Source organism: Lissotriton helveticus, chromosome 7 (genome assembly GCF_964261635.1).
Source record: "Lissotriton helveticus chromosome 7, aLisHel1.1, whole genome shotgun sequence".
Classification (NCBI taxonomy): domain Eukaryota; kingdom Metazoa; phylum Chordata; class Amphibia; order Caudata; family Salamandridae; genus Lissotriton; species Lissotriton helveticus.
The window spans coordinates 734,023,237-734,049,026 of record NC_136068.1 but is presented as its reverse complement, the minus strand read 5'-3'; the positions used below and the strand labels follow the sequence as shown (position 1 = coordinate 734,049,026).

Genomic DNA, 25,790 nt, shown 5'->3' with positions numbered 1-25,790 from the left:
TGCTCTGGCGGACGGTGCTCTGGTGGGCCCACAGTGGTGCAGTTCTAAGGCTCATACGTGAGCCTTAGAACTGCAGCGCTGAGGGAGCGCCAAAGCAGAAACAGGGGTGCAGACAAACAGGGTGGGCACAAAATGTGAATCCCTGCATGCACCCAAATGCACAGGGGCTTTCTCAACAGTCACACTTTTCATGGCAGGCTCACCATCATGAAAAGTGTTGAGGTCTGGAAAGTCGCAATGTGCTTTACGGTGCTGCAGTATATTGAGGCCCAAGACCACTGCACCACCGCCGAGGGATTGCGGATCCCTGGTGGATGCGGCGGTCCTGTGGCAGTGGGACTGCCGCATTTGCAATAAGGTGCTTGGGCCACCAGAGTGGCTTTTGAGATTTCCTCTCAGAGGATGGTTACTTCCAGATATTGTGAATCTCAAAGCTCATTAGCCAGGACAGGCTTTGGTGGAAGAGCTACTGTCAATACAAGAGCACGGATGCCCTCAGTCTTCATAAGTGTTGGTTGGGCCTCAGTAGACTGCTCTTACAAAGTCTTGGCTATGTTTGAATCGTAGTTCCTGCTTGGGTGCAAGTGTTTTTCGTCACTGGAACCTATCTTGGAAGAGTAGCCAAATCTAGCCAGCTTGTGCCCCTGTGAAGAGAAGCCTTTAGGGATGGATCCATGGGAGCATCACCTGAACCAGAGGGCCGAGCTGTCATGTTCAGCAGTGAACCTAGGGGCTGGTCCTCGGATGTTACACAGGGGTTAGAGGTAACTGTGTCATGTTGGCTGGAGCTGCATTGTCACTGGAGGCTTCAGGATAAACACACACTCCCCAGCCTTCAGCATCAAACTAGAGCATCTGAGAATAGAAATGAGACAATACCTGAACACGAGTCCAAGGGGACATGATGGGGTTATGGCAACTCCTGGCTCAGCTGGTTGTGGTTTAATAGATCAGCTGATTCTGACATATCTGTAAATTAATCCAATCTGACTCGTCAACTGTAGACAGGCATTAAAAAAATCAAGAGGCATTTGATTTCGAAGAAAGACCACCAGAAGTGTGAGACTCTTATGACCCCTGCAGTTGCACCAAGGAGACATCTGCTAACTCCTCTTCTTCCAGTATCTAGACTGGAGGGTGTGGTGTGATCACATACTCTTTGGGGATGGTCCACCTTAGGAGCTGGAGAAACCTTCCAAAATGACTGCAGTGGGTGGGTGTCTACAAAGTAAGATCAGTAGAGACAGGGAAGCCGTGTGTGTCAAAACTCGGAGAGGGGCATCCTGAGCTGATGTCTCTTTGCTACAAGGTGGTCTCGTCAATCCGAACTACCACATTCAGGACAGGACTCTATTGAGGAGCAATCTGAGACTGTCACAAAAAACGCCCACATAGGCACCTCGGAGAATACTGAGACTTAGGCGTCTGACCCATGCCCAGGGAGGAGACTTGTTCACGGCTACACTCTGCAACATCATGCCTAGAAGGAGAGGCTGCCCTGTGCTAAAGAGCATTGTAAGCTTTGGACCTCTCTGTTGAGACAATCTGAGCTTGCTCAGCAATGCAACAGGGTTTGTTTCAAAAGCATGTCTGTTCCTGACAAAACCCTCAGTTTCTTGGTGGAAAACACGGATTATGAGAGAAGCAAGTTACAATCCCTATCATTTAGAGACTAGCAAGAATGCCAATATGCAGGGAAAGGAGACAAGTGGTTTATGACAGATGCATGCCTGCTTTATGGTACTGGCATGCAACGAACGCTTCAACTTATACTGGTCTCACCAGCCGGAAGATACGTTTTAAAAGTAGTCTATGAAAAAACACGAAACTTACTTCTGCTTAACAATCCTACAGGAAATGTACCAGCTTTATAATTGGTAAATTCAAAATCAAATAAAGAACCCTCTTCGGACAAAGTTTGGGAAAAATTAGCATATTAGAACTTTTCAAAAGTCTAAATTTCAATTGAAAATGAGGGACTTAATTTAATAACAGTTGGGTCATTTTCAGCAACCACAGTACTTTTTCGGCGGAGCCTGGGCAGCGCATATGCTGCTCTGCGAGGCATGCTGTATTGAGGTATGGCATAGAAGCTCACCCCATTTCCAGCACATCTTTCAATTTGCTCATGTTACTGTCCTTGTGAAATCATTGCTTTTCACTTTTGAAACAGCTCAGTAGTCCCTCCTTGGTACCTCCGTGTCTGCATTTGGAACCTCCCATAACAACTGGACTTTTTACTTGTGTTGTTACACAGTCTGCTTTATAAGTACTATTTTCTTTAATGATCTTCCCCTATTCCACCCACGTCATCGCAGCATGCAGCACACTTTTAGTAATGTATTTATTTAAATTATAGCGCGGTCCACTTTAACTGTAGCGGCCGTGCTTATTTAATTTACAGCTCGGACCGCTTTCAGTTTAGCGGCAGTGCTTATTTATTAACAGCATGGGCCACTTTCCCTTTAGCGCCATGTTACAGAACCTTCTAAATGCTATGGTACTTCTTAGTTGCATTAGGGACAGGAAAGCAAAAAAATTACAACTCCCACAATGAGTTACATTACCACTTATAAAGGACACAGTGGAGGCATGGAGTAAGGTGTACAAACGGTATATTCCACTCCATCTTTCCATCAGCCTCCTAATTGAGCTTGTGTTGGCTATTTGAGGTATTCCATTAGGCTGTTTTAATATCATTACTTTCGACTGCCTTCAAATTGCACGAATTGGCGCTGGAGAAAGTTCACCCATTCCAAGATGGCTGCATAATTCAACCAATCTGGTGATTCCCTGATAGCACGTGGCACTGGAAACTGTAAAGGGAGCTGCTTGCAACGCATGCAGATTTGGCATGTTATCAGAAAGGTGTTTCAGGTGAGTGCTTTTGAAGGCAAAGGGCTAGTGTGCAACGTCTCTCCACGCAGTTTTTGGGGAGGGAAGGGAGTTCAAAATCACCACTCTCAGGAAATTTTAATCTGACAGTCAGAGTAGAAGACAAATGACCTCGTCAGGGTGTTACCTCACCCCCACCCTACCCAAAGGTTTACTGGTTTCTACAAGAACCTTTCGGCGAAATCCAGACTCTCAGGTTTCACATGACCCTGAGAATTTCACTCACTAAGAAAATCCTGCTACCTCGGGGGACCCCCTTCTTCATTCAGTATCCCTCTGGCCACTTGACACACCCCTAATTCTAAGGGTCTATCAGACTCTAGGAGCCCATACCCCCTAAATCTGAGGCTCCCTCTGATTTGAGGATCTCTCTAAGCCCAAAACTCAGCCCACAGGGGCCCCCTGCCTTATCATTGCTCATCCCCTCAATCAGGTGATACGCCGAAGATGATGGGAGGAATGATTACAAATAGTCTGACCTTTAGATTCATTTCCCCAGCCACACTAGAAGAACCATTAACACTGCCAGAGCTATAGCAACCTCATGGGCCCACCCCTCCTAAAGTAACCACGCAATCTGCCTACATCTCATGCCAGCTTAAGACTGGCCTCCATATCTTGTATCCTCAAAAGTTTGGGCCATCTTTCTAGAAAGTCTTCCCAGGATGGGGCCTCCTACTAAAGATTGTGATGCATTCCTCCAGAAAGAGAACAAAAGCCAGCTCAGACCTGTCCCACTTTGTTGGGCCTCATCTGTGGGTTGCAACTTGAGTCCTAAGGCACAAAACCACTGGACCAAGGTCGAAGTACACCAGTCACACTTAGGTCATCTCACTGAGAAATACAAAACAAACAATAAAGCATTTGCAATGCAATAGGCCTCGCATTTGTGAGAGTTTGACCTATTAGCATTGTAAAACCCTCAAAACACAATTCCTCTTAATCGCTCCTCCTAACAAAACTCCCGCTATCCTGGATTGGTAGAAGCACTTAACCGCTCTTAAAGGACAACCTCTCATCATCGACTCAGCGAAATCGCTAGGGGTAACGCTTGACAGCAACCTAAAGATGCAGAAGCATATCAGCGCCTCCACAAAAAGGAGCTAACTTCCACTTGAAGACCCTGCGAAAACTGAAACCCTTTCTGCCAGCTTACGATTTCAAACGAGCAGTTCAAGCTCTAGTAATACCTAGAGTGGAACATAGGGCGGTAACCTTATGCGGCCTCTCAAGGTCATCAACAGCCCCACTAAGAGCCACTATCAACTCAGCTGCGAGACTCATCACGGGTTCAAAGAGAAACTCTCACATATCCCCTGACCTGAGAGCCTTCAACTGGCTACCGTTTGAAGCTAGAATTCATCTTAAAATCGCCTGTATGACCCACAAGGCCTTACACCACAATTCCCTGCACTACCTAGCTCAGAAACTGGTGCTCTCTGCGGGCATCAGAGCCTCCAGGAGTGCCAAGACTCTTCTTCTAAAACCACAATGATTTGCCAAGAAAAAAACCTATATCCGATCATTCTTGGGTATGGCTCCAAGGATTTGCCCACTGAAACAAGAATGAACAAGTCCACGGCCTCCTTCAAAAAAGAAGTGAAAGCGATCCACATGGCTAAATTGACGTGAACTCTCTGTCCTTTTACTGTATATTACTACTAGCTATGTTTTTGTGCTCCATAGTTGTCCTTTTGTTTTTTGCGCTAGCTTATGTTGTACGTGTATAAGCTATGTATAGCTGTTTTACCTATATTTTGTGTGCTACATCTTGTTTTCTACATATGACTTGTAAAGAGCTCTGATACTCGCAAGGGTCTTGTTCGCGCTATACAAAACCCTCAAAATAAAATAAATAAATAAAATAAATATTTTTAAAACCTGCAAGCAGTGCATAAACACACACTTTGGACTTCTAGTCGTTGCTTACAAGAAGCAAAGCTGGCAGTAAAAAAGGTGCAGTTACTGCCAGTCTTGCTTCTCATAAGCAACGACTATAAGTATAAAGTGCGTGTTTATGCACCGCTTGCAGGTTTTCAAAACACCCATATAAAAGGCATTGTCATTTACAATGGCAATAGCTCAAACTCTCACAAATGCGAGTACTATTGCATTGCAAATGCTTGTTTATTGTTTGTTTATTCTGCCGACGCAAAAAAGGGAATTTTTGCCAGTTGATTTCTCGTCCGAAAGGAATCATACAGCCAGTGCTGACACTACATCAATGGCTCCTTTCAGTTGATCCATGCACCCAGCTGTGTTGCGAGCACATCAGGTAGTCATGCAAAATGAACCTGAGAGCCGGTGAGACAAGCTTTGCAGAAACTACATTTATGACTGAGTATCATAATGCACGTGAGCACTCCCATGCATTTGCTCTTCGAGTCACCGGATAAGCAGAATATTTGTCACAGTGAGACTTACAATACTATCTTTTTATAAGCAACAGTGAAGCGCCTACATGCCTTGCAGTGCTGTCATGCATGGCATGGGGTCCTGCCCCAAGTGCAAAGTGGGAACACGTAGCAATACACATTACAGAAGTGCTTACTAACGGGGGACTATAGCTGGCACACCAAGATATACGCCTGGGGAAGCGGAAACTAATAGGCAGAAAAGCCTTTGACCCCCCCCCCCCCCCCGAATGCATTTTCCCAGGGTGCCTGGTTCTGAAACAACCTATAAAGGTAAAGAATGTACATTAGCACCTATAAAGAATACAATTGTCATCTAAATGTTCTTTCTGCGTATATATAGGGGTGAGAATAGTAACTGTATGTATCTAGGCCAGCAGCCACGGTAGGGCTGGCCTCGCCGGTGGAACGTTGAGCCAGCACATACAAGGACTTCTTTCATGGACCTTTGTCCAGACTGTCCAGTGCTCACAAACCTACATTTGGATTACCACAGATACTGTGCGAGGCAATAAAACTGTATAGAAGAAGTAAAAGGCATATTTTAAGGGGATGCAAACACAGCTAATTTGTATAAGAAGCCATTTTGTGAAATCGGAGATACTCTTAGTAATGCCAGTATAACTGCAATGCCATTCACAGCATTTGCAGCAGAGATATGAATAGATTACTTCTAACACACTTTAATCAAATACATACAATCAGACAATGTAGGACTTTGCAGGTAAAAGTCCAAATGGATTCAGAATCATAACAGTGGATGCATTATATACCGTACACCATAAAGTAGTCTTGCTTAGTCTAATGTTACCGGGTCAGGAATGTATTGCAAAGGGCGATTTGTACTCCACAGATTTTTATGGCCAGGAGACCCAACAAACTCTTTTTGCAAAGCTTAGTGTCTCAGAAGTCTCCCAGTCTAGAAATCTCAATGGAAATAATCTTGTGGGATACAAAGGACCCACCCCCCCCTTTCACAGCCTGGGAAGGGGGAGGAGAGTGTAATACTTGAAGCATAGCCAGCACGGAGCCTCAGGTCCTCAAATCATAACCTACTGTGGATCCCAAGATTCAGGATTGCCACCAAGGGGGGAAAATCCCTTGTTGTGTTGGGATCCAGGGCATGGAACAAGCTTCCCCCACAGCTCCGTCAAATTCCTTCAGAGAGCCAGTTTAGGAAAGCCTTGAAAACCTGGATCTTTAATCTCACGGATACCGCCTGTAAAGCCTTTGTGTAAAATGTGCAGGACCCTCCGAAAGCCAACAGTCAGCCGGCCTCACTCCACCTGGCTACGGTACTCAGCGCCAAGATGCTCCCTGGAGCGATAGCTGCGCTATAAAAATGTGCCTTTACATTACATTACATACGAGTCTAACTACATTACCTCTGCATATTTCTACTTTGGTATTTTGATTTGAATTTAAACTGCATTAGAACACTTAGAAATGAGTACAATCAAGTTTCCATTAATTCCCTATGAAAGCAAGCAGTGGCAAAGCCAAGCGATCTGGCTTGAATTTTAGGGCTGATCCATTCACTTCCTCTATTAACAAGCGATGGCAATAAAGAGCACCAGCGTTGCTGGGGGCTGGAAGAAAAGGAGAAGTTGGGAGCATATCTGCAGACTATGCCGCAATCCAAAAGTTGATGGAGTAAGGATGACCAGACCTCAAGATGCACACCTAAAGTCTCACAAGATTGCACCTTTTGTTGCTGATTTCACCAGACTTCAGGAAGGTGCGACATGCCAGTGCGAAGGATAGTGTAAACTCAGGCTCACACTTTTCCACTGCCAAAACAAGCGCGTAAAAATGGCTGTTACCGTGAAAAAATTAGCTTTCGATATAAAATACACATGTGAGATCAAGGATTCAATGTGCCAAAATGCAAGCTTGATTGAGGGAAAATTATGTGGTATCTAAACTGAGTGAACAATATTTGCGTCACAGGCTGGAGTACGCAATAAAAAAACTGAATTACAGAAAAATGATATATGATTAGCAAATGTCCTGAAGCAAGCACTGTACAAAAGCCCAGTAAAGAGGAGGAATGGATATATGACTTACATCATGCATTGAATCCATAAGTTTTGTCAGTTGATAAAATCGCTGCCAGTTCTGGCTGGAGTTTCCTTCGCGCTTCACTATGGCTTTCCCCAGCTCCTTGATGTAGGTCATACGAATCTCCTCAAACAGTGCCTGGCTCTTCAAACCATCCTTAGGAACTGCAACATCAAAATCAGTCTTTTAACAACCACGGGATACAGTGAGTACTTAAGTTTTATAGGGGCACATTCAGCTCCACAGTAGGCACTACAGTTAAAATCCAATTTACATACACACACACACCAGATGTTACAACTGTGAGCTTCTCACCATTTGATTATGTACATTTTGTCCGCATAACTTCTACTATTTCTTTGTATACTGCCTACCACTTTGCAACATGCCCTACTTTGTTATTCTTGTAAAGCGCACGGTCACCTAAATGGATCTTGTTCGCACTGTATAAAACTCTAAATAAACACGTTAGATCTGCTGTCATATTTACATGTATGTAAATGATAAACCTGCCAATATTTTCATGTAAGCAAACAATGATAGTGAAAAAGATCACAAACAATGGAGGAGCGGCAAATAGAATACAACATTCGCCTCAATAATTGTGGATGCTTATACTTTTTTATTCATGTAAAGAAATTAGTGGAAAATGATAGAGTACATGCACCTGCCAGTCATAGACCTAGTCCCAAGGAGTGCCAGAATGCTTTGCAGGTACATTGTTTCTACTGCAGCACGAGAAACTAGAGCGTGATCTGGAGGGAACCAGAGCAGGTAACTGGCATGATAATAGTGCTAGAAGTGATAGTAGACTCCTGCACACATTACACAACTATATTCAAATATATAAAGGGTAAAATATCAATATAATCTAGTTCATGAAACATAAGTGCGTAAAATAAAATAAAAGAGTGAAGCACATGAAAACAAACTAGTGAAAGATAAAAATGCTTGAAATAACATTGGGCTAGCATTAGGTAAGTTATTTTATTTCTCACATATTTATATTACACATATTTCCAGCACATTATGCACACATTTATAAATGAAGGTACAGCCTGGGACGCTGAATTGCCCAAATTTAATTTGCTATTGCTGAAGCTGTGTGTGTGACACCTTGGATTGTACTTCGACTTCCACTCTCTCCGGTTTCCGCTGTTAGCATACTACATCGTCTGTACTACATCATCTTTGTACCTATATTCTGAGTCCTGTAAAGAGTATCACTATCAGAAACGGTTCTTTTGCAAACTGTGGATGACTCTCTATGACTCCTAGACTCAACAAACTCAAATCTACTTCTACTCCTGGACCTTTCAACTGCTTAACCCCTTCCACGCTCATGACGAGCTGGGCTCGTCATGAGGTAGCCTCCTCGCACGCTCATGACGAGCCCAGCTCGTCATGAAACATGGGAATAAGTAAATCTCAGCACAGGAGGGGAAAATACATAGCATCGATGTGGTTAAAACCACCACACTCTGATCAGCATCCTAGGGAGACGGATAGGACAGACAAAGTAGTTTGACTAACTGTTCAAAATAGTGAAAATAGGAAGCTATGTCTTGAGCAAAACCAACTTAAAACAAGGAGCGCTACAGGGCTTTACCCTCTCCCTAACCCTTTTTTATCCAAAGCTTGAACCTCTTGATGAGATTGTGAGAAAATCTGGAATTCTTTATTGTCAGTTTGAAGAAATACCTAGATCTACTTGAAGATATCTTTCCCTGAAAGACATCCTTCTCTCTTACACCCTCAACCTTTTAAAAATGGATGACCAACCACCACTTTAAACTCAATCCATGTAAAACTGAATGTCTACTGATCTCCCCAAAAACTGTCCATCCACCCTATCCAAGACTGACTGAAATCCTTCTATCTTTCCATCAACTAGACCTCAAGCAGCAATTTGCAGCCATGGCCAAAAGCACACTATACCTACTAAGACTGCTCTGGGGCCTCACGAGGTTCATTCCTGAGCAAGCCTATGGTCCAGCAACAGGTGTTTCCAAAGCAGATTATGGTAACTCAGTCTTCTCTGGTCTTCCCAAAGTGCGTTTAGCTCCATTAAGAGCAGTGATCAATGCAGCTGCCCATTTCGTGACAGGCTATAGGAAATGAAACCACATCTCTCCGATTTTTCACACCCTGCAATGGCTTCCCATCGATGCAAGAGCTCAATTTGAGACTACTTGCATTACTCAAAGGCCTTTGTAACACCACACCCTTCTAAAAAAAAAAAACCCCAAAGGGTCTTATTACGAGTTACAAAGTCCTAGAGCAGCGCAGGTTCACCACCGTCCGCTGTAGGACTGCCAAACCCGTGGTGGGACTGCCTGCGAGATTGGGGGTTAAATCCTGGTCTGGTGGGCGGTGTTGCAGCTGTCTGCAAGGCTCATAGAAGAGTTTATAATGCAGACCGCCGCAGTCAGACCAGACCAGACTGCACTTTCCTGCACGGTGTGGCATAAATGCCACCCCGTGCAAGAAGTGGGGGTGCAAATTCAGGTGGCCCCCTGGCCCAAATCCCTTTCCGCCATACTTTTCACGATTGAATCATCAACATGAAAAGGGTGACGAAAATGCAACTTGTAATATGCTCGGCGGTGCCAGCAGCGCCACTGCTAGCATATTACAGCCAGCTGCAGAACATCGGCCCAGCCGGATCCTTGATCCCAGTGGTGCCAGCAGTCTTGTGGTGGTCTAACCGCTGCAGTCCTAATACAGCGGGCAGTCCCGCAGTGTGGCGGTGGTCGGACTGCCACCACGGGTTCAGCTGTCCTATGGAACACCAAACTTATAATAAGGCCCTAAGTCTCTGCAGCTGAAGGAGGATCAAGAAATTCTGAGTCCCTCCAGCTCAAACCTCTGACTTTCAAGCAAGAATGGTGCAAGAGACAGGCATTCTTTGGCAGGCTTTGGAACTCCATCCCACCAATCTTTCGCATATCCTCTTGTCTGATCACATTCAAAAGGGGACTTAAAAACCTATTTGACAGATACCTTGGTTAAAGTGAGGATCGTTGCTAGCATTCCAAATATTAACTTGACCTGTCTTTCCTGTTACAAAATGTTTGGTAACTGTGTTCTCTTGGTTATTTTATGCGGATTTACTATTATGGTCTCTGCTGGTATGAACTGATTGTTCCATGAGCTAATAGGTTGTTTTATGATATTTGTTAAAAGAAACTTACTTCCTGCACTCTTGTAAAGTGCTCTCATGACATTAGGACAAGCGCTTGCTTAATAAAAAAAAACGAAACAATAAATAAAGAGTATTAATATCTAAATACGTAATATTTTCTTGGACTGATATGGCATCAGAAGGCCAACTATCCCAGACCACAGTCCAATACAACTCATAGCCACAAAATATTTTCTAAGCAACCCTTCTGATTTTGGTAAACTAGTTTCTGCCAGTACTACCAGGACAACCATTTGGAAACGGAGGTACTTCCAAGTTCCACTCTTGTGTTTAAATGTATTTGTTGCCACTAGTTTGTATGACTGCAATAGTACACGCTCATAGAGTCATTTATAGTTGCTGAAAATGCGTTTTTTATGGGGGGCAACAAGAGGGAAACGGGCAGTTGGGCTTCACACTTTTCCCCTTATATTCAAACCATGATGGCAATGAGGGATAAAGGGCATTATAAACAGCCCAGAAAATGTAGTCTTTCTCGGGTAAACTGAAGAAAATGTGTGTATATACAGCTTTTTTTTATTCCGCTGTATTTACGCACATTTTTCTTTTAGGACTGATTAATAGTTCCACAAAGTTCTACTAGGATTGTCGAAAAAGTTGCTAGAATTCCGCCTGTGCCAAAGTAGTGGTTACACACTTCAAAAGGCCATTAGCAGACATCAAATCCATGACCAGCCACATGTGACGTGACATCCTTCATTTTACATCTCGAGCTATCCCTACGCTATAGAGGAAAGCAAACCCCCCTCTGACATTCTTGCTACGCCTTGCTGTAATTGTGTATGATTATGTATTATTGTTGTAATAATTAGCCGGTTTGTAATTATCCCCTTAATCCCGCAAGATTAGGCAGAAACCAGAGATTTTACAAGCGGGGTTGTTGCTTCGGTGCATACCAGGAACAAAGGCAATAAAGCTCGATTCCTACCTCGAGCATACACAAATAAATAAACAGGAGCATGCACATTCGTTTGCTTCCTGCTTTCAAGGTCGGCCACCCAAACTGTCTGCATTTTGGGCTGAATGAAAGGCAGCCACCTGCAATGCAAGAAACTGTCTTTACAAAATGGCAAGATTTCCATAAATAGTGAGCATTTTCATTACTCGCCTTATTCATGTGGATTCGCTGAGTCCGCATGAGCGAAAAATGTGCGAGAAAGCACAAAAATATAAAAAGAGGCTATCAATGTCAGAATTTGTACTTTAGATTCAATGCTAACCTCTTAAACTACCCATCTACTTTACAGGCCAGATCTACTGGATATCCTCCACACCACCATTTGTCTTTTTTATGTTAAAACCACTTGGCTGCTATGCGTTTTCCCCCCCGGTGCTGGGATCCCACATTTTCCATTGTTCATGACGAGCTGGGCTCGTCATGAGCGTGCGAGGAGGCTACACCATGACGAGCCCAGCTCGTCATGAGCGTGGAAGGGGTTAAACACAGAAAGGGAAAATGCTACAGGCTCTTCCTTCCAGGTATCCTTGGTCTCCCGCTATAAAGGCAAGAAGCCTGTCTGTAAGCTTCATCAAGATTCCATGTTAAGAGATCTGCACGAACTCACTTTCTGTGGGGAGAGCCTGTAAACACAGCATATGCACATACTCTCACTAAGGTGGTGAGAACCTATGAGCTAAGGCGATATGCACACGCTTCCGTTCTGTGGTGAGAACCTGTGACCCAAGAGGATATGCAAAGCTTCCATTTAATGTAAGAACCTCGAAGTATAGGCGAAAAGAATTAGGATAAAATGTTACTTTGAGAAGTGGCTGAAACAGTAACCTTCTAGGAAAAATCTAAATTTACCTTTCTTCTAGGCAAAAGCCACTCTCAGCCAATAAGGAAACAACTGGCAAATTACACATTTGGAAGGTGTACCATGATTAATTTTTCCATAATGCAACTTTAGCCCTTCTTCCATAGAAAAAATCTCTGTTCGCCTTCAGGTAACATTTTAGCAGTGTCCACCTTTGGTTCACAAGGGCTAGAACCACATAAGACTTTCAAAGGATATCTACTGACTGTGTACCTGCTTTCAAATTATATTCATTATGTGGGTATCTTAGTGCCTCGTACATTTCAACCATCAAAGACCAATAGTGATCACTTCTCATCAAGGCTGAATCTCTACAGAGCTCAAACCTAGGTATTTCCAGCACGTCCGTGGCTTAGTCGGTGAAATTCAGGGGGTCTGAATCTCAAATTTACCGACTAAAAAAGTGGGGGAAAACAACATAAACATAGCAGACCCTGAATGCACGATCATGGGATATCTCATCTATCGCCCCCCTGGGGGCTCTACATTGTTCGCTGACAGCCTATTGGAATTGGTGACTCAGCCGGCCCTACGCTACAATAAATTTGTTTTACTAGGTGATCTTAATCTTCATTTTGAGGATGTGAAATGCGTAGAGGCACAATGTATGATATCCTCCTTGAAATCCCTTATGCTCACTCTCTTGGATGAGATGCCTACGCATCAGGCGGGCCATCTGTTGGACCCCATATTCTCTAACTGGGACGGCATCAGGGTGCTCCCCCCTACCAGAGTTCCATGGTCTGACCATTACCTCATCCCATTTAATATAACTGGCAGACCTGAAGGGTATGCACCTAAGCGGCCTATTGTATGCCAGCGCAGGAAATGAAATAATCTTAGTCAGGAGACATTTGAATCCATGCTAATGCTAGGGAAACCTCCCCTCAGTAAAACTTTGAAGGAAGCATGGACGGAGTATGAGGATTGGGTATCAAAAGCACTAGATGAGGTGGCCCCTTGGACCCATAAAGCTCCAGCTCGCAGGACAAAGTCCTCCCCCATGTATAACGAGGAACTATGTGCTGCAAAAGCCAGATGTAAAAGACTTGAACGTCTGTGGCGCAAAGACTATGACGCTGGCCTGAAAGAGCTATACATGAGTAGTCTGAAGGAGTACCATAGGCGTATCAATAAGGCGAAAGGATTATTCTTCAAAGAGAGGATAGAATCCGCTGAAAACTCCTCAAAGGAGCTTTTCTCTATCTATAAAGAGCTTACGGCTCTTACTAGGACGGAGACCAAAGACCATATCTCCACTGAAATATGCGAATCCATCGCTGATCATTTTGTACACAAGGTGGAGAGGATTTATGTGTCTTTTTTGCAGGGAACACCTGATAAAACATCGTTTAGGGATATTGCCATTGGACCGTATACTAATACATGTCTTAGCGAGTTTATGGTCCTTCGCAGGAGGAACTGACTAAGCTAATCTTGACCATTCAGTCAGGTTCCCCTCTGGATGTGGCACCACCTAGGATCCTCAAGAATCATGTACATCTCCTAGCAAGTTATATAGGCAATCTGGCTTTTCTTTCTTTCTAAGAAAGTCTAGTGCCAGCGGAATGGAAACTTGCACAGGTTGTTCCAATTAAAAAGAAGGCCACTTTGAGCATTTCTAATCTGGACAATCTTAGGCCCATTTCTCTTCTGCCTTTCTGTGCCAAAAGTGGTGGAAAAGCTGGTGACCAATCAGTTGGCTAAATATGTGGAAGATAACCAGCTTCTTCACCCTTCTCAGTCTGGCTTTAGGGCGAGGTATGCGACTGAAACTGCCCTCCTTTTCTCCACAGAACTGCTTCGTCAGAAAGTGGATGAAGGTCAGACGGCCGTCTTGATATTGCTGGACTTAAGTGCGGCATTTGATACCGTGTCGCACCCGAGATTGCTAGCTCGTCTGAGGGAAATTGGAGTGGCCGGCCCGGCACATGAATGGATGGATGGCTTCCTTCCTAGCGGACCGACAATTCCAAATACACTGTCCCCCTTCAAATCCACGCCCGAATTCTTAACCAAGGGGTCCCGCAGGGTTCCATTTTAAGTCCTGGATTGTTTAATCTCTACATGGAACCCCTGGCCAGGTTGGTGGAATCGTATGGGGTGGATATCGTATCATATGCGGATGATACGCAACTGGTGGTCACTCTATCTCACAACCCAGTTGAGACGGCTGGTAAGTTTACGGAGTGCCTTTCGGCATTGGCAAATTGGATGAAGTATAACTGTCTGCGCCTTAACGGCAAGAAGATGGAACTGCTTGTGATTGGCCCCTCACCTTCAATCTGGTCATCAGCCTGATGGCCTACTGATCTGGGTCCTACACCGATCCCCTCTGACACCGTGAAGAACTTGGGTGTTCTCTTGGATTCCAAGCTTACATATTCCCACCACATAGGTAAGATAGCGGGGAGATGCTACGGCATCTTGAAGATCCTGCGGAAGATCTTGGATCTCTTACCTATGAAAGACAGGAAAACTTTGGTCCACGCATTGGTTACGTCCCATCTTGACTATGGGAACGTCCTGCTTTGTGGCCTCAGTAAAAGGGGATTGACCCAGTTACAATGCGTTCAAAATGCCGCGGCCAGGCTTGTGCTGAAGCTGCCGAGAAGGTCTTCAGGTAAACGGGCGCTCCGGCGCTTGCACTGGCTCCCTATGAGAGAACGCATCAGGCTCAAGACCTTGTGCTTTAGTCATCGTATTGCACATGGCAGGGGCCCGGTCTATCTTCACAAGTTGTTAACCATCCATCGCCCTAGGCGACTCCTGAGATCCATGGGCAGCAAGCAGTTCACGATACCGCGCATATATAAAGCACGGATGGGAGGGCGATCTTTTAGATTCCTGGCCAGCAAACTATGGAATGACCTTCCTGTTGAATTGCGTATGGAGCCGTCGGAAACTAGGTTCCGGCAGAAGCTGAAGACTCATTTATTTCCGGTTGATTAGTTGTAACGGTGGGTTTCATTCTTCTCTGTGTCCCTTTCCTCTTAGTGGTCTGCTGCTGGTTTTCTGTGTTGGACCGCATCTTAGCGCGGAGACGCACTGTTCTAGTGTATTCAGGCGCTTAATAAATGTTTTTATTATTATTATAAACCCTCAAACACAACTACAGAGCCAAGAATGCATTTATTTAATCAAACCCCACCCTAAATCGCCCCCGAAGCTACTGTCAAAACTAAATTAACAAATTGTGATCAAATGAAAGGATTCCATTCCCTTTACCTGATGGTGGTGATCGATACCTGCAGCTGCTTCCCCAGGTTTAGCCTCCTGATCGGTTGAATAATGTTATAGTTTTGGGGGTATTAATTAGTTAAGGAAAGGATTATCGTGGCATGAGAGCCAGTGTCAGGTAAAAATAATACATCTAAATTATTTTGCTCTAATTGAAGTAGTATTTCATGATGGTGTGTCATTGCAGATTGTACATTACATGTCATGGATTTAAAACCACCTTATGTCCGATTCATAAAATGAATCGTCTCTCAGTGTGCTGAATTGGCGTCTGACAGCGACATAAAAAGCTTAAAAACGTTATGCTTCAAACTCGCGTCCCCACACATTCAAGAGAGGCCTACATCATCATGCAGGAAAGACAACTCTTGGTTTACTGAAGATCTGGCAAGTTGCAAAATAGAGCTCACTCGAGCTTCACGACAATGGTGCAAAACCTATAACATGGATTAAAGAATACATTTTAAATAACATCTAAAGATTACCTTAACAAGGTTAAGCACCCCACACAAAAGTGTTTTTCAACTCATGTACCAAAAGTCCCTAACTGAAAATACAGAAAAAAACAAAAAAATCAGACAGGATATTTTTTCTGACTTTACTGTACCCCTTCTCCTCTGGAGTCACCAAAAATATATGTTGACAAATGTGATCCAATTTTAGTAGAAAATCTAACTGAACTGATATTACAAATTCGCTCACGGGTTCCCATTTAGATATTTGCCCTGCAAAATATATGAAACAACTAGCTGTAATTCGAGAAAAAATAATCGAATTTAATTGCTAAGAAGCAGTGTCTGCCTTGTAAAGGAGACCGAGATTAAGACCCTATTAAAAATGTTTTGCCTAAATCCTTCCAATCCAATAATTTTTGTACCATTTTCGAACCAGCTGCATCATTTACAAAGCCATCACGATCAGCACTCCCGCTTATCTTACAGACATGCTCACCCTCTGTGGTGGTTCTTGGCATACATGCAACCAGAGCACCAACAGACTGCAGACTAGGAAGGGTAAAAAAAGAAAAACATGAAACAGGCCTTTTGCATTTGGGCAGCCAGTCTGAAACAACATCCTCTTATCCATCAGCACTGGCCCAACGCTATTCTAATTTAGGAAATGGTTGAAGACGCACCTCTTTAAAGAATACTACTTCACAATGCGTTCATAAACAAGCTACCTCTCTTACCGCTCATCTTTGCTCACATTGCTCAACTGCATTTTGGCTATGTCAGTGCTATAGAAATACCCTATCTCCTTCCTTTTATAAATCTAGAATTCTTAAACAGTCTTTTCTCAAATTCAGCAGTATACAGAACCCAGTCATTTACCACACTCCTTTACTAGACTCCTACAAGCAGGGTTTAGGCCAGGTCGCAGCACTGAAGTGGTGGTGGCGGTGGTGGATTTATGACACATCATGAATGCCAGAGGTCCAGGAACCCTCATACTATTGGACCTTTAAGCTACATTGGACACCATTAATCATAACATATTAATGGCAAGGTTAGCTAAAATTGGCATCAATTATCCTGGATAATATATTTTCTAAGTAACATGAGGGACCTTTGTTTTGTTAACAACAGTTCTGGTTATTACCTCACTCAGACACTGGACTTCCAACCATCTAGAGAACATGTCGGACTGTCCTTGGTAGAAAAAAATGCTGGTCCTATTGCAGGTGATGTGAAATTAAGAAAAAAGAACATCTTTACATGGATATGTTCTCTAGATGGCCGGAATTCCAGTGTGTAAATGATGTAACAACCGGACCGGTTATCAAAGTTTTGGAAGAAATATTGGACAGGGAAGTTTTCCAGTATCCCTTCTCAAGGTTAATGGTGTGCAATTCGCCTATAAAGAAATGCAAAACTATCCCCATCCAGTTGCATTGATAGGAAGCCTGAGATCCTTTAACGGAAATCTCAGTGAAAACACGTTCAAGGAATGATGTCTTGGCAGTGGGACACCGAAAATGGACTGGGATAAATCAGGAGAAGTGCTTTTTATCATCCTAAGTTCAACAACATGATAGTGAGATTTAGCCGTGGTAGTAAACAGTGTAAAACAAGGCCGGAAGGAGTTTAACACTACCGCACTTGATATATTCTTGTCAGTTGAAAATTGCACTTTAACAGAACTACGTCAAAGAAAATGGAAGCCATTAATAACGTCAAAGTGTAAAAGTCATTCTAAAAGCTCTGTTAGTATTTATAAGGGGTTAAACTGGATGTTTCTCTTTCATGAGTTATTTGATATTCAGAGGGTTCACGGGCAACTGAAAATGCAGAACTACAGAATGTTGCTGTCCTCCTGACATACTAAATAATCTCATTTCCATACACTTAGAGTGAGCGAGTTACTTCTTACACAAACAAGCTGATGAACAAATAAAATACAGTGCAACCTCAATTGCACTTCTATTTTCAATGAATGGGTAGCTAAAATGAGAGTTCAAAAACAAATATGTCCCTACTAAGAATCACAGCTATTTCAGAGCTATGTCAAACCCTCATACAGTTACTAGGAATCAGCAACAGAACGATACAACAATAAAATAATGCAATGGAAGATACAAAGTACATCAGTAAAACACAGCGAATGAGTCAAAACAAACTAAATGATACCATTAAAATTTATACCCAAAACAACAATTCATGATTCGAATATGAAGAAAAAAAAAAAGCGGTATACAAATATATTCTTTGGCCTATCAACATATATATTGAAAGTTATAGTTCTAGTTATTATCAAGTATCTGGGTCCATTTCTTCACCTTAAGCTTAAGGGAGTCTATCTGTCTTATGTAATACATAATACTATTTCGTAGTTGCCCATGAGGAATAGAGGGGTTATTAATTATAACGTTTATATGCACGTAATAATATATATTGTTTTTACGTGGCTCAACAAAATCGACAGATGTAACCGTATCATACTGAAACCAGCGTAATGCTTCAAATTGCCACACCGTTGACAGAATATACAGCGGGACCACAAGCAGGGCCCTATAGTTCATAAGTGACTTTCCGGAAACATAGAGTTTATAAAACAAACAACTATGCGGTACCTAACTGCCGCCCCAGAGAATGAGAAGTTATTGAGGCGGGATATTAAACGACGGTGGTGTACAGCACCGTGCGTTAAGACTTTACTCGTGTCCGATGCAATGAATGTTTGGATGAAGTAACTGCGGTTGATAATATTTAGGGAGTGAAATATGCAGTTACCACAATAACTTATAGCTATCGGACTTACACTATATACGTGTCCGTTGTAATGAATATAAGGATGTTGATATAATGCGTGACAAATTAAGTCACCATAATAATTTATAGACACTGGATGTTTAGTTTAACACATTATCGTGTTTTATTTTCACAGGCCTGTCACTTGATTTTATTTCTGGAAAAAAGATATCCGCAACATGACCAGGTAATATTGTGATATAGCTCAATAAACCTAAAGGAACTTGGCATGGATTCTCTGTCCTCTATTCTATCCTCCCGAATAGTGCGTGAAACCTCATCTTGGCTACACTAAGCTTGGATTTTCTTCCAGTCAAGACTCATCCTTTGGTGTGAACGTGGTCTTTTAACCCCTTCCCCTTGGGGCTAATTCCACCGCGGTGCGGGGGCTGCGGCGGTGCTGGTGATGATCTCAGCTCGTCACGCTGCACAGTGGAGCTGAGATAGTCACGACTCCGCCCACTCAATTGAACGCCCCACACATGAGGGGAATTATCCCCACGTGGGCGTTTCACGGCAGTTATGACGAGCTCAGCTCGTCATGAGCACAGCTCCACTGTGCCTCATGACGAGCTGAGCTCGTCATGAGCGTCAAACCGGTTAAAGCCATTTTAAAGATAAAAGTAATAATATCTCGTTGGCTAAACTCCAGTACAATCAAATTATTTGTATTTCTGTCAATAAGAAAAGTAATTGGAAAAAGAACTTTATTTTCTTCTGCCAATATAGATGTTGTTCGCTATAAATGAACAATTATTAGACGGTGGCTCCAACTAATACAACTTACATCCTTTTGGTATTTGCCCCAAGGTATGCAATAACAATGTAGTACTATTAAATAGATAATATGCTCATGATTCAACTAGAGAGCACAAATTACTTTCCTACCCCTGTATTTCTTTGTTTTTCATTTGAATAGGTTTTAAAGTGAGGGACATCATCAAGATCCCTCATTTTTAGACACATTTGTTGTCGATAAGGAACAGAACCCTAGTAACTTCCTTACGTTGTAGGTATGGCTCTATGTATGTTGTTTGTTCTATTTGCGATAAAATGTATATTTTATAGGTTTTAATAAGATTCAATGATATAATGCTGTTATGCTTTTTATTATATTGTAGTTTACTTGTAAAATTAGAGAAAAATACAAAGAATCTGTGACATTATTTGCAGTACTTAGAATGCATTATTTTTATGCATTTTGTGATTAACTAATGTGAAAACATTGAAGACAATGCCAAAATGTTAAAAGTGTTTATAATTGTACGTCAGCAACACATGAGTTTGTAAATAATTAATTGTTTCTGTTGTCTAGAAAACTGTCCTGAAGAAGGTGAACATTTGTCTACTCACCGAAACGCTGCATCAACTTTCGTTTTCTAATGTGATTGTGAATTGTTTTTAATATGTATATTTTTTTAACTTTTGACTGTACTAATGAATAGAATACATTTTAATGGTATCATTTAGTTTGTTTTGACTCATTCGCGGTGTTTTATTGACGTACATTGTATCTTCTATTGCATTATTTTATTGTTGTGTTGATTCCTAGTACCTGTATTAGGGTTTGACATAGCTCTGAAATAGCTGTGATAGGGACATATTTGTTTTTGAACTGTGATTACCCTGTCTCTATCTTGTATTAGGGTACCTTTTGCCATAGCTAAAATGAGAAACACAAAAGAAAGGGAAAAACTTTATTCTCTTAGAATAGGTGCTATCCAGAAATGCATACAAATATGTGGGGCAGACTAGAAAGGAATAATCTATAGAAACTAAAATAAAAGCTTAAGGTGAAGAAATGAACACAGATAGTTAGCAATGACTAGAACTATAACTTTCAATATATATGTTGATAGGGTGAAGAATATATTTGTATACCACTTTTCTTTTTTTTCTTCATATTCAAATCATGAATTGTTGTTGTGGGTCTGTGATTGACTGGATAAACAAAAAATAAAAAAATAGGTGACAATATTATTCTGTTAGGTAAAGCGCACCTACCACATCTTTGCTGATTACATATAAGGGAAGGTGCAAGGCCTCACTCAGCCAGCACTTTGAAAATACGGTTAAAGTGAATTTGTATTTTTAATCTGTTCTTCCTACAATAGAACACATCTTTAGCCACTCCCTGTCTACGCCTACACTTGTTTTATTATAAACAGGAGCTCCTGCCCATAAATATAGGTCACGCAGGACATTCGAAAACCATGGTCATCACATGCAGTTTCAGATCTATATTTAAGTGCTCAGGGAATTTCAGCCCAGTCTCCAAACTCTTAGTAACCTTTGCCCGCATTGCAAGAGTTACATCTGTAAACAATGTAGCAGGAGCGGGGCAAGTCACAGTCAACAGCACATAATAGAATGATTTCAACCAGAAAGTGAAAAAAAATTGTGGGGAGCTGAAACTTCTACCCTTCCGACAATCTCTAATTGAAAAAAAAAAGAGGAAGGAGTAGTTTCTGTCCTGTAACTCCAGTTCTGTAGTAGGGGTATCTCTGTTATAGTCATAATCTAGTGAATAGTCCAGCCCATGTGCGTGGACCCCGGAGCAACCAAAAATAATCTCTTAAGGTGTCGAAAAATGCAGAAGTGCACAGACACTAAAGACAGATAATGCAGCCTATATCCACAGGCTACACTGTCCAGTACTTCAATTAGAAATTCCACCAAAAATCCACAAACAGCAAAGCCTGTCCAGATTTCCCTTGCTTTAACAGCAAAACCCCTCTGGAATGATAGAGAGGAAGACATGGACAGACAAGCCCCATAGGCTGCCATTATGTGGCTCAAAACAGGATACTGTGCATTTAAGAGAACTTTCCAGAACTTCACAGTATCCCAGAACGCACTGCAGGTCCCTTTTACTTTCAGTTCTTTTTGAAGGCGTAACACGCCAGACCTGTAGCATTCCTTACATGAATATCTCTCTCTCCACCGGGGAGGAGGGCGGGCGCTTATGACTATAACGGAGATACCCCTACTACAGAACTGGAGTTACAGGACAGAAACTACTCGTTCTGTAGTAGGGGATCTCTGTGTATAGTCATAATCTAGTGAATAGAATGGCAAGCCCATCTCCACACCAAAGCTGCGGTGGAGAAAGAGAAATAACACCACTACTGTGCGAACAGATTTCGCAGCGAAGCCTGCCCAACCTGAGCATCCGCCCTGGCATCAGTGTCCAGGCAGTAATGCTTAGCAGAGGTATGGACCGACTTTCAAGTGGCCGCCTTGCAGATTTCTGCAATTGGAACATTACGGAGCAAAGCAGTCGTGGCAGCTTTGCCCCTGGTGGAATGAGCCTTAGGCTTACCCCCTAAGGTCTTATTAGCTTTTTGGTAACACAATTGTATACAGGACACAATCCACCTCGAGATGGACTGTTTAGAGGTAGCAAGACCCGTCCTGACTGATCCATAATTAATAAACCATTGGTCTGACCTACGAATATCCTTGGTTTTATCCAGATAAAATTTCAACACCCTCCTGACATCCAGGGAATGCAGGGATCTTTCTGCTGGAGAGGAAGGATTCTGAAAAAACGTAGGCAAAGTTATGGTCTGGTTAACATGAAAGTCAGATATAACGTTTGGAAGAAATTTAGGGTGAGTACGCATAACAACCTTAGCAGCATGAAATACAGTATAAGGTTCTTGGCAACACAACGCCTGAATTTTACTCACCCTGCGGGCCAATGTAATGGCCACAAGGAACGCCGCCTTCCAGGATAGGTGCTGCAACGAAGCCTTACGAATAGGTTCAAAAGGCTCCTTCATCAATCTGGACAGCACCACATTCAATTCCCATGAAGGCGAAGGAAGCCGGACAGGAGGGAACACTTTCTTCAAGCCTTCCAAAAAATCTTTGATCACAGGGATCTGAAAGAAGGAAGTCTGTGAAGGGCATTTCCTGTAGGCAGTCAATGCAGCCAGATGAACCTCAATGGAATGGACATTAAGGCCAGACTGCGCCAGATGTAGAAGATATGGAAGGATGACATCTTCCTTACATGTCGTCGGGTCATAGTTCTTGGACTTGCACCAGATGCAAAACCTCTTCCACTTGTAAGTATAAGAAGTCCTAGTGGAAGGTCGCTTAGCCTCCTTCAGTATGTCCATGCAATCTTCTGGTAGATTCAGATGGCCATATTGCACTATCTCAGGAGCCATTCCGCCAAACTCAAAGACGAGAGGTTGGGGTGCAACATATCTGCACCCCGAACTTCGTGAGAAGGTCCGGCCTGCACGGCAGCCGTATGTGAGGAAGGAGAGACTGGTGAATCAGGTCCGTGAACCACCACTGTCTGGGCCATTCCGGGGCAATCAGGATCATTCGCGCCCTGGACTGGGACAGTTTGATGAGCACCGCCGTAATCAGGGGAATGAGTGGAAAAGCGTACAGAAAGCTGTTCGACCAGTTGATCCATAACGCATTCCCCAGCGACCACGGCTGGTAGTACCTGGAGGCGAAGTCTCGGTATTTGCTGTTTTCGGCGGTGGCGAACAGATCTACGTCTGGAGTCCCCCACCTTGCGAAGACTTCTCCTAGTACTTCGTCGTTTATGACCCATTCGTGGTTTTCCTGAATCAGTCTGCTCAGTGCGTCTGCCTGAACATTCTGCACACCTGGTAGATGGGTGGCCGTTATCCTCAGCCCTCTGGCCAGAAGCCAGTGCCAGATCGCCTGCGCCTCCTGCGACAGAGTGCGCGATCTCGACCCCCCCCTGCTTGTTGAGGTAATACATCGTGGTCGTATTGTCCGTCTGAACAAGCAAAGAGTTGGTCCGGAAGGACGGATGAAAGGCCTTCGGTGCCAAGTGAACAGCTCTGAGTTCCAGGAAATTGATGTGGTACGTGGACTCCGTCGGGGACCACGTCCCTTGAATCTGTAAGTCTCCGGAGTGCGCCCCCCAGCCGTGGAGCGACGCATCTGTCACGATAATCTGCGTGGGAATGTCCTTGTGGAAGGGAACCCCTCTGAGGAGATTCTCAGCTGAACACCACCATTTCAGAGACTGACGAGCATGCAGAGACAGTCGTATCTTGTCGTCCCAAGATCCTTTCCTCTGATCCCACTGATCTCCAAGCACTCCTGCAATGGTCCCATGTGCAGCCGTGCGTGTGGCGTGAGGAAGATACAAGAGGCCATCGACCCCAGTAGAGAAGACACCGTCCTCACTGTTGTAGATGGAGCGGTCATAAGAGCCTGAGCCTTCCGAAGGAGTGATAATCGTCTCTCCTCCGAAGGAGACACGCTTGCCGACAGCGTATTGATGGAGGCTCCCAAGTACTGTATGCACTGGACCGGAGTCGGGACAGACTTGGACATGTTGATGTGCAACCCCAGCTTGTTCAAGAGAACGCACGTCTTCCGGAAGTGCGCTTGAGCTTCCGAGAAGGAGGAGGCCTTGATCAACCAATCGTCCAGGTACGGGTAGAAAAACACCTTGTTCTTCCTTAGGTGTGCAGCTACCACTGCCATGCACTTCGAGAATGTTCTGGGCGCAGACTTCAGCCCGAACGGCAGTACTGTGTACTGATAATGATTGGCGCCGACTTGGAATCGCAGGAACCTCCTGTGTTTGTGTGCAATGGGCACATGGACGTATGCATCCTGTAGGTCTATAGCACAGCCAGCCAGTCTCCCTGTTGCAGCTGAGGATAAATCTGATGCAACGACAGCATGCGAAACTTCTCTCTGCGAATCCACTTGTTTGCTTGTCGCAAATCCAGAATGGGCCTGAACTCGTTCTTTTCCTTCTTGCGAACCAGGAAGAACCAGGAGTACAGACCTCTTCCTCTTTGAGACAGAGGTACATCTTCTATTGCCCTTTTCCTTAACAGGATATCGGCCTCCACCTGGAGCTCACGCAGTTGAAACTGCGAGCTGACCGTTGGAAATGTTGGAGGCGGGCTGGTGAACCGAAGACTGTATCCATTGCAAACAATATTCAGCACCCACTTGTCCGGAGTCATTTTTCTCCACTCTGCCAGAAAAAATTGAACGCTTCCCCCCACCGGAGCGGGTAACGGATGTAGGGGAAGAAACCGCTCAGGGTCGAGACCCGGCCGTGCCCTTGTTCGCTGTAGAGGATTGCTGACCTCCTCTACCCTTCTGGCGCTTCTGGAAGGGCCTCCGGAACTGCTGCTGTTGTTGCTGCTGCTGTCCCGAAGCCTGCCCTCGCCCCCTGCCCTGTGCCCCGAACCGTATCTGGAACGGGGGGTAGGCCTTCTTTTCTTTGGGCTTCTCCAAGCCCTCAGCCGTCAGAGTCTCGGCCTCCGCTTTCATGCGGGCCATCTCATCGTCCGCGTGCTTGCCGAACAGGGTTTCCCCCGAGAAGGGCAGATAGGCCACTCGCTGCTGGGCCTCCGGCGTGATGTGAGCCTGAGCCAAGCATGGCGTCGCTGGTTGATCCCATGACAGTATCCATGGGCCACTAACAGAGAGACATCAGCGGCCCCGCTGATGACCTGGTTCGAAACCAGCATCCCTTCCTTCTGGATCCCCAGGAAATCCTCCCTCCTATCTCGTGGCAGGAGTTCCGTGAACTGCTGGAGGGATTCCCACAGGGCACGATCATACCGCCCCAGCAAAGCCGCATCGCTAGAGGCCTTCATGGCCGTAGATGCCGTCCCATAGGCCTTCCTGCCAGCTGAGTCGATCCATCGGCTCTCCTTATCAGGAGGCACTGTAGAAGACGGAGAGGTAGAGTGTTGTTTCCTGGCTGCCGTCACTATAACGGAGTCCGGAATCGGGTCTATCCGCAGAAAAGCCGGGTCGGAATCCGGGGCCCTGTACTTCTTCAGAGGCCGGGATGGAGCGGCTTTAATCACTGCAGGCGTGAGGAACAGCTCCTCCGCGGGCTCTACCAATCCTGGTACGAGTGGTAGTAAAGGGCGAG

The 25,790-nt window shown here is 44.1% G+C and overlaps 1 protein-coding gene across 2 annotated transcripts in view; it reads right to left on the bottom strand.

Annotated features, from left to right (window-relative positions):
* NR3C1 (nuclear receptor subfamily 3 group C member 1) overlaps positions 1-25,790 on the bottom strand; it is a 597,661-nt gene that overhangs the window by 12,967 nt on the left and 558,904 nt on the right. For both annotated transcript variants that reach the window (XM_078653058.1, XM_078653059.1), the window contains exon 8: positions 7,377-7,534. In XM_078653058.1, the coding sequence (XP_078509184.1) occupies positions 7,377-7,534 (158 nt within the window). The remainder of the gene's footprint in view (positions 1-7,376; positions 7,535-25,790) is intronic.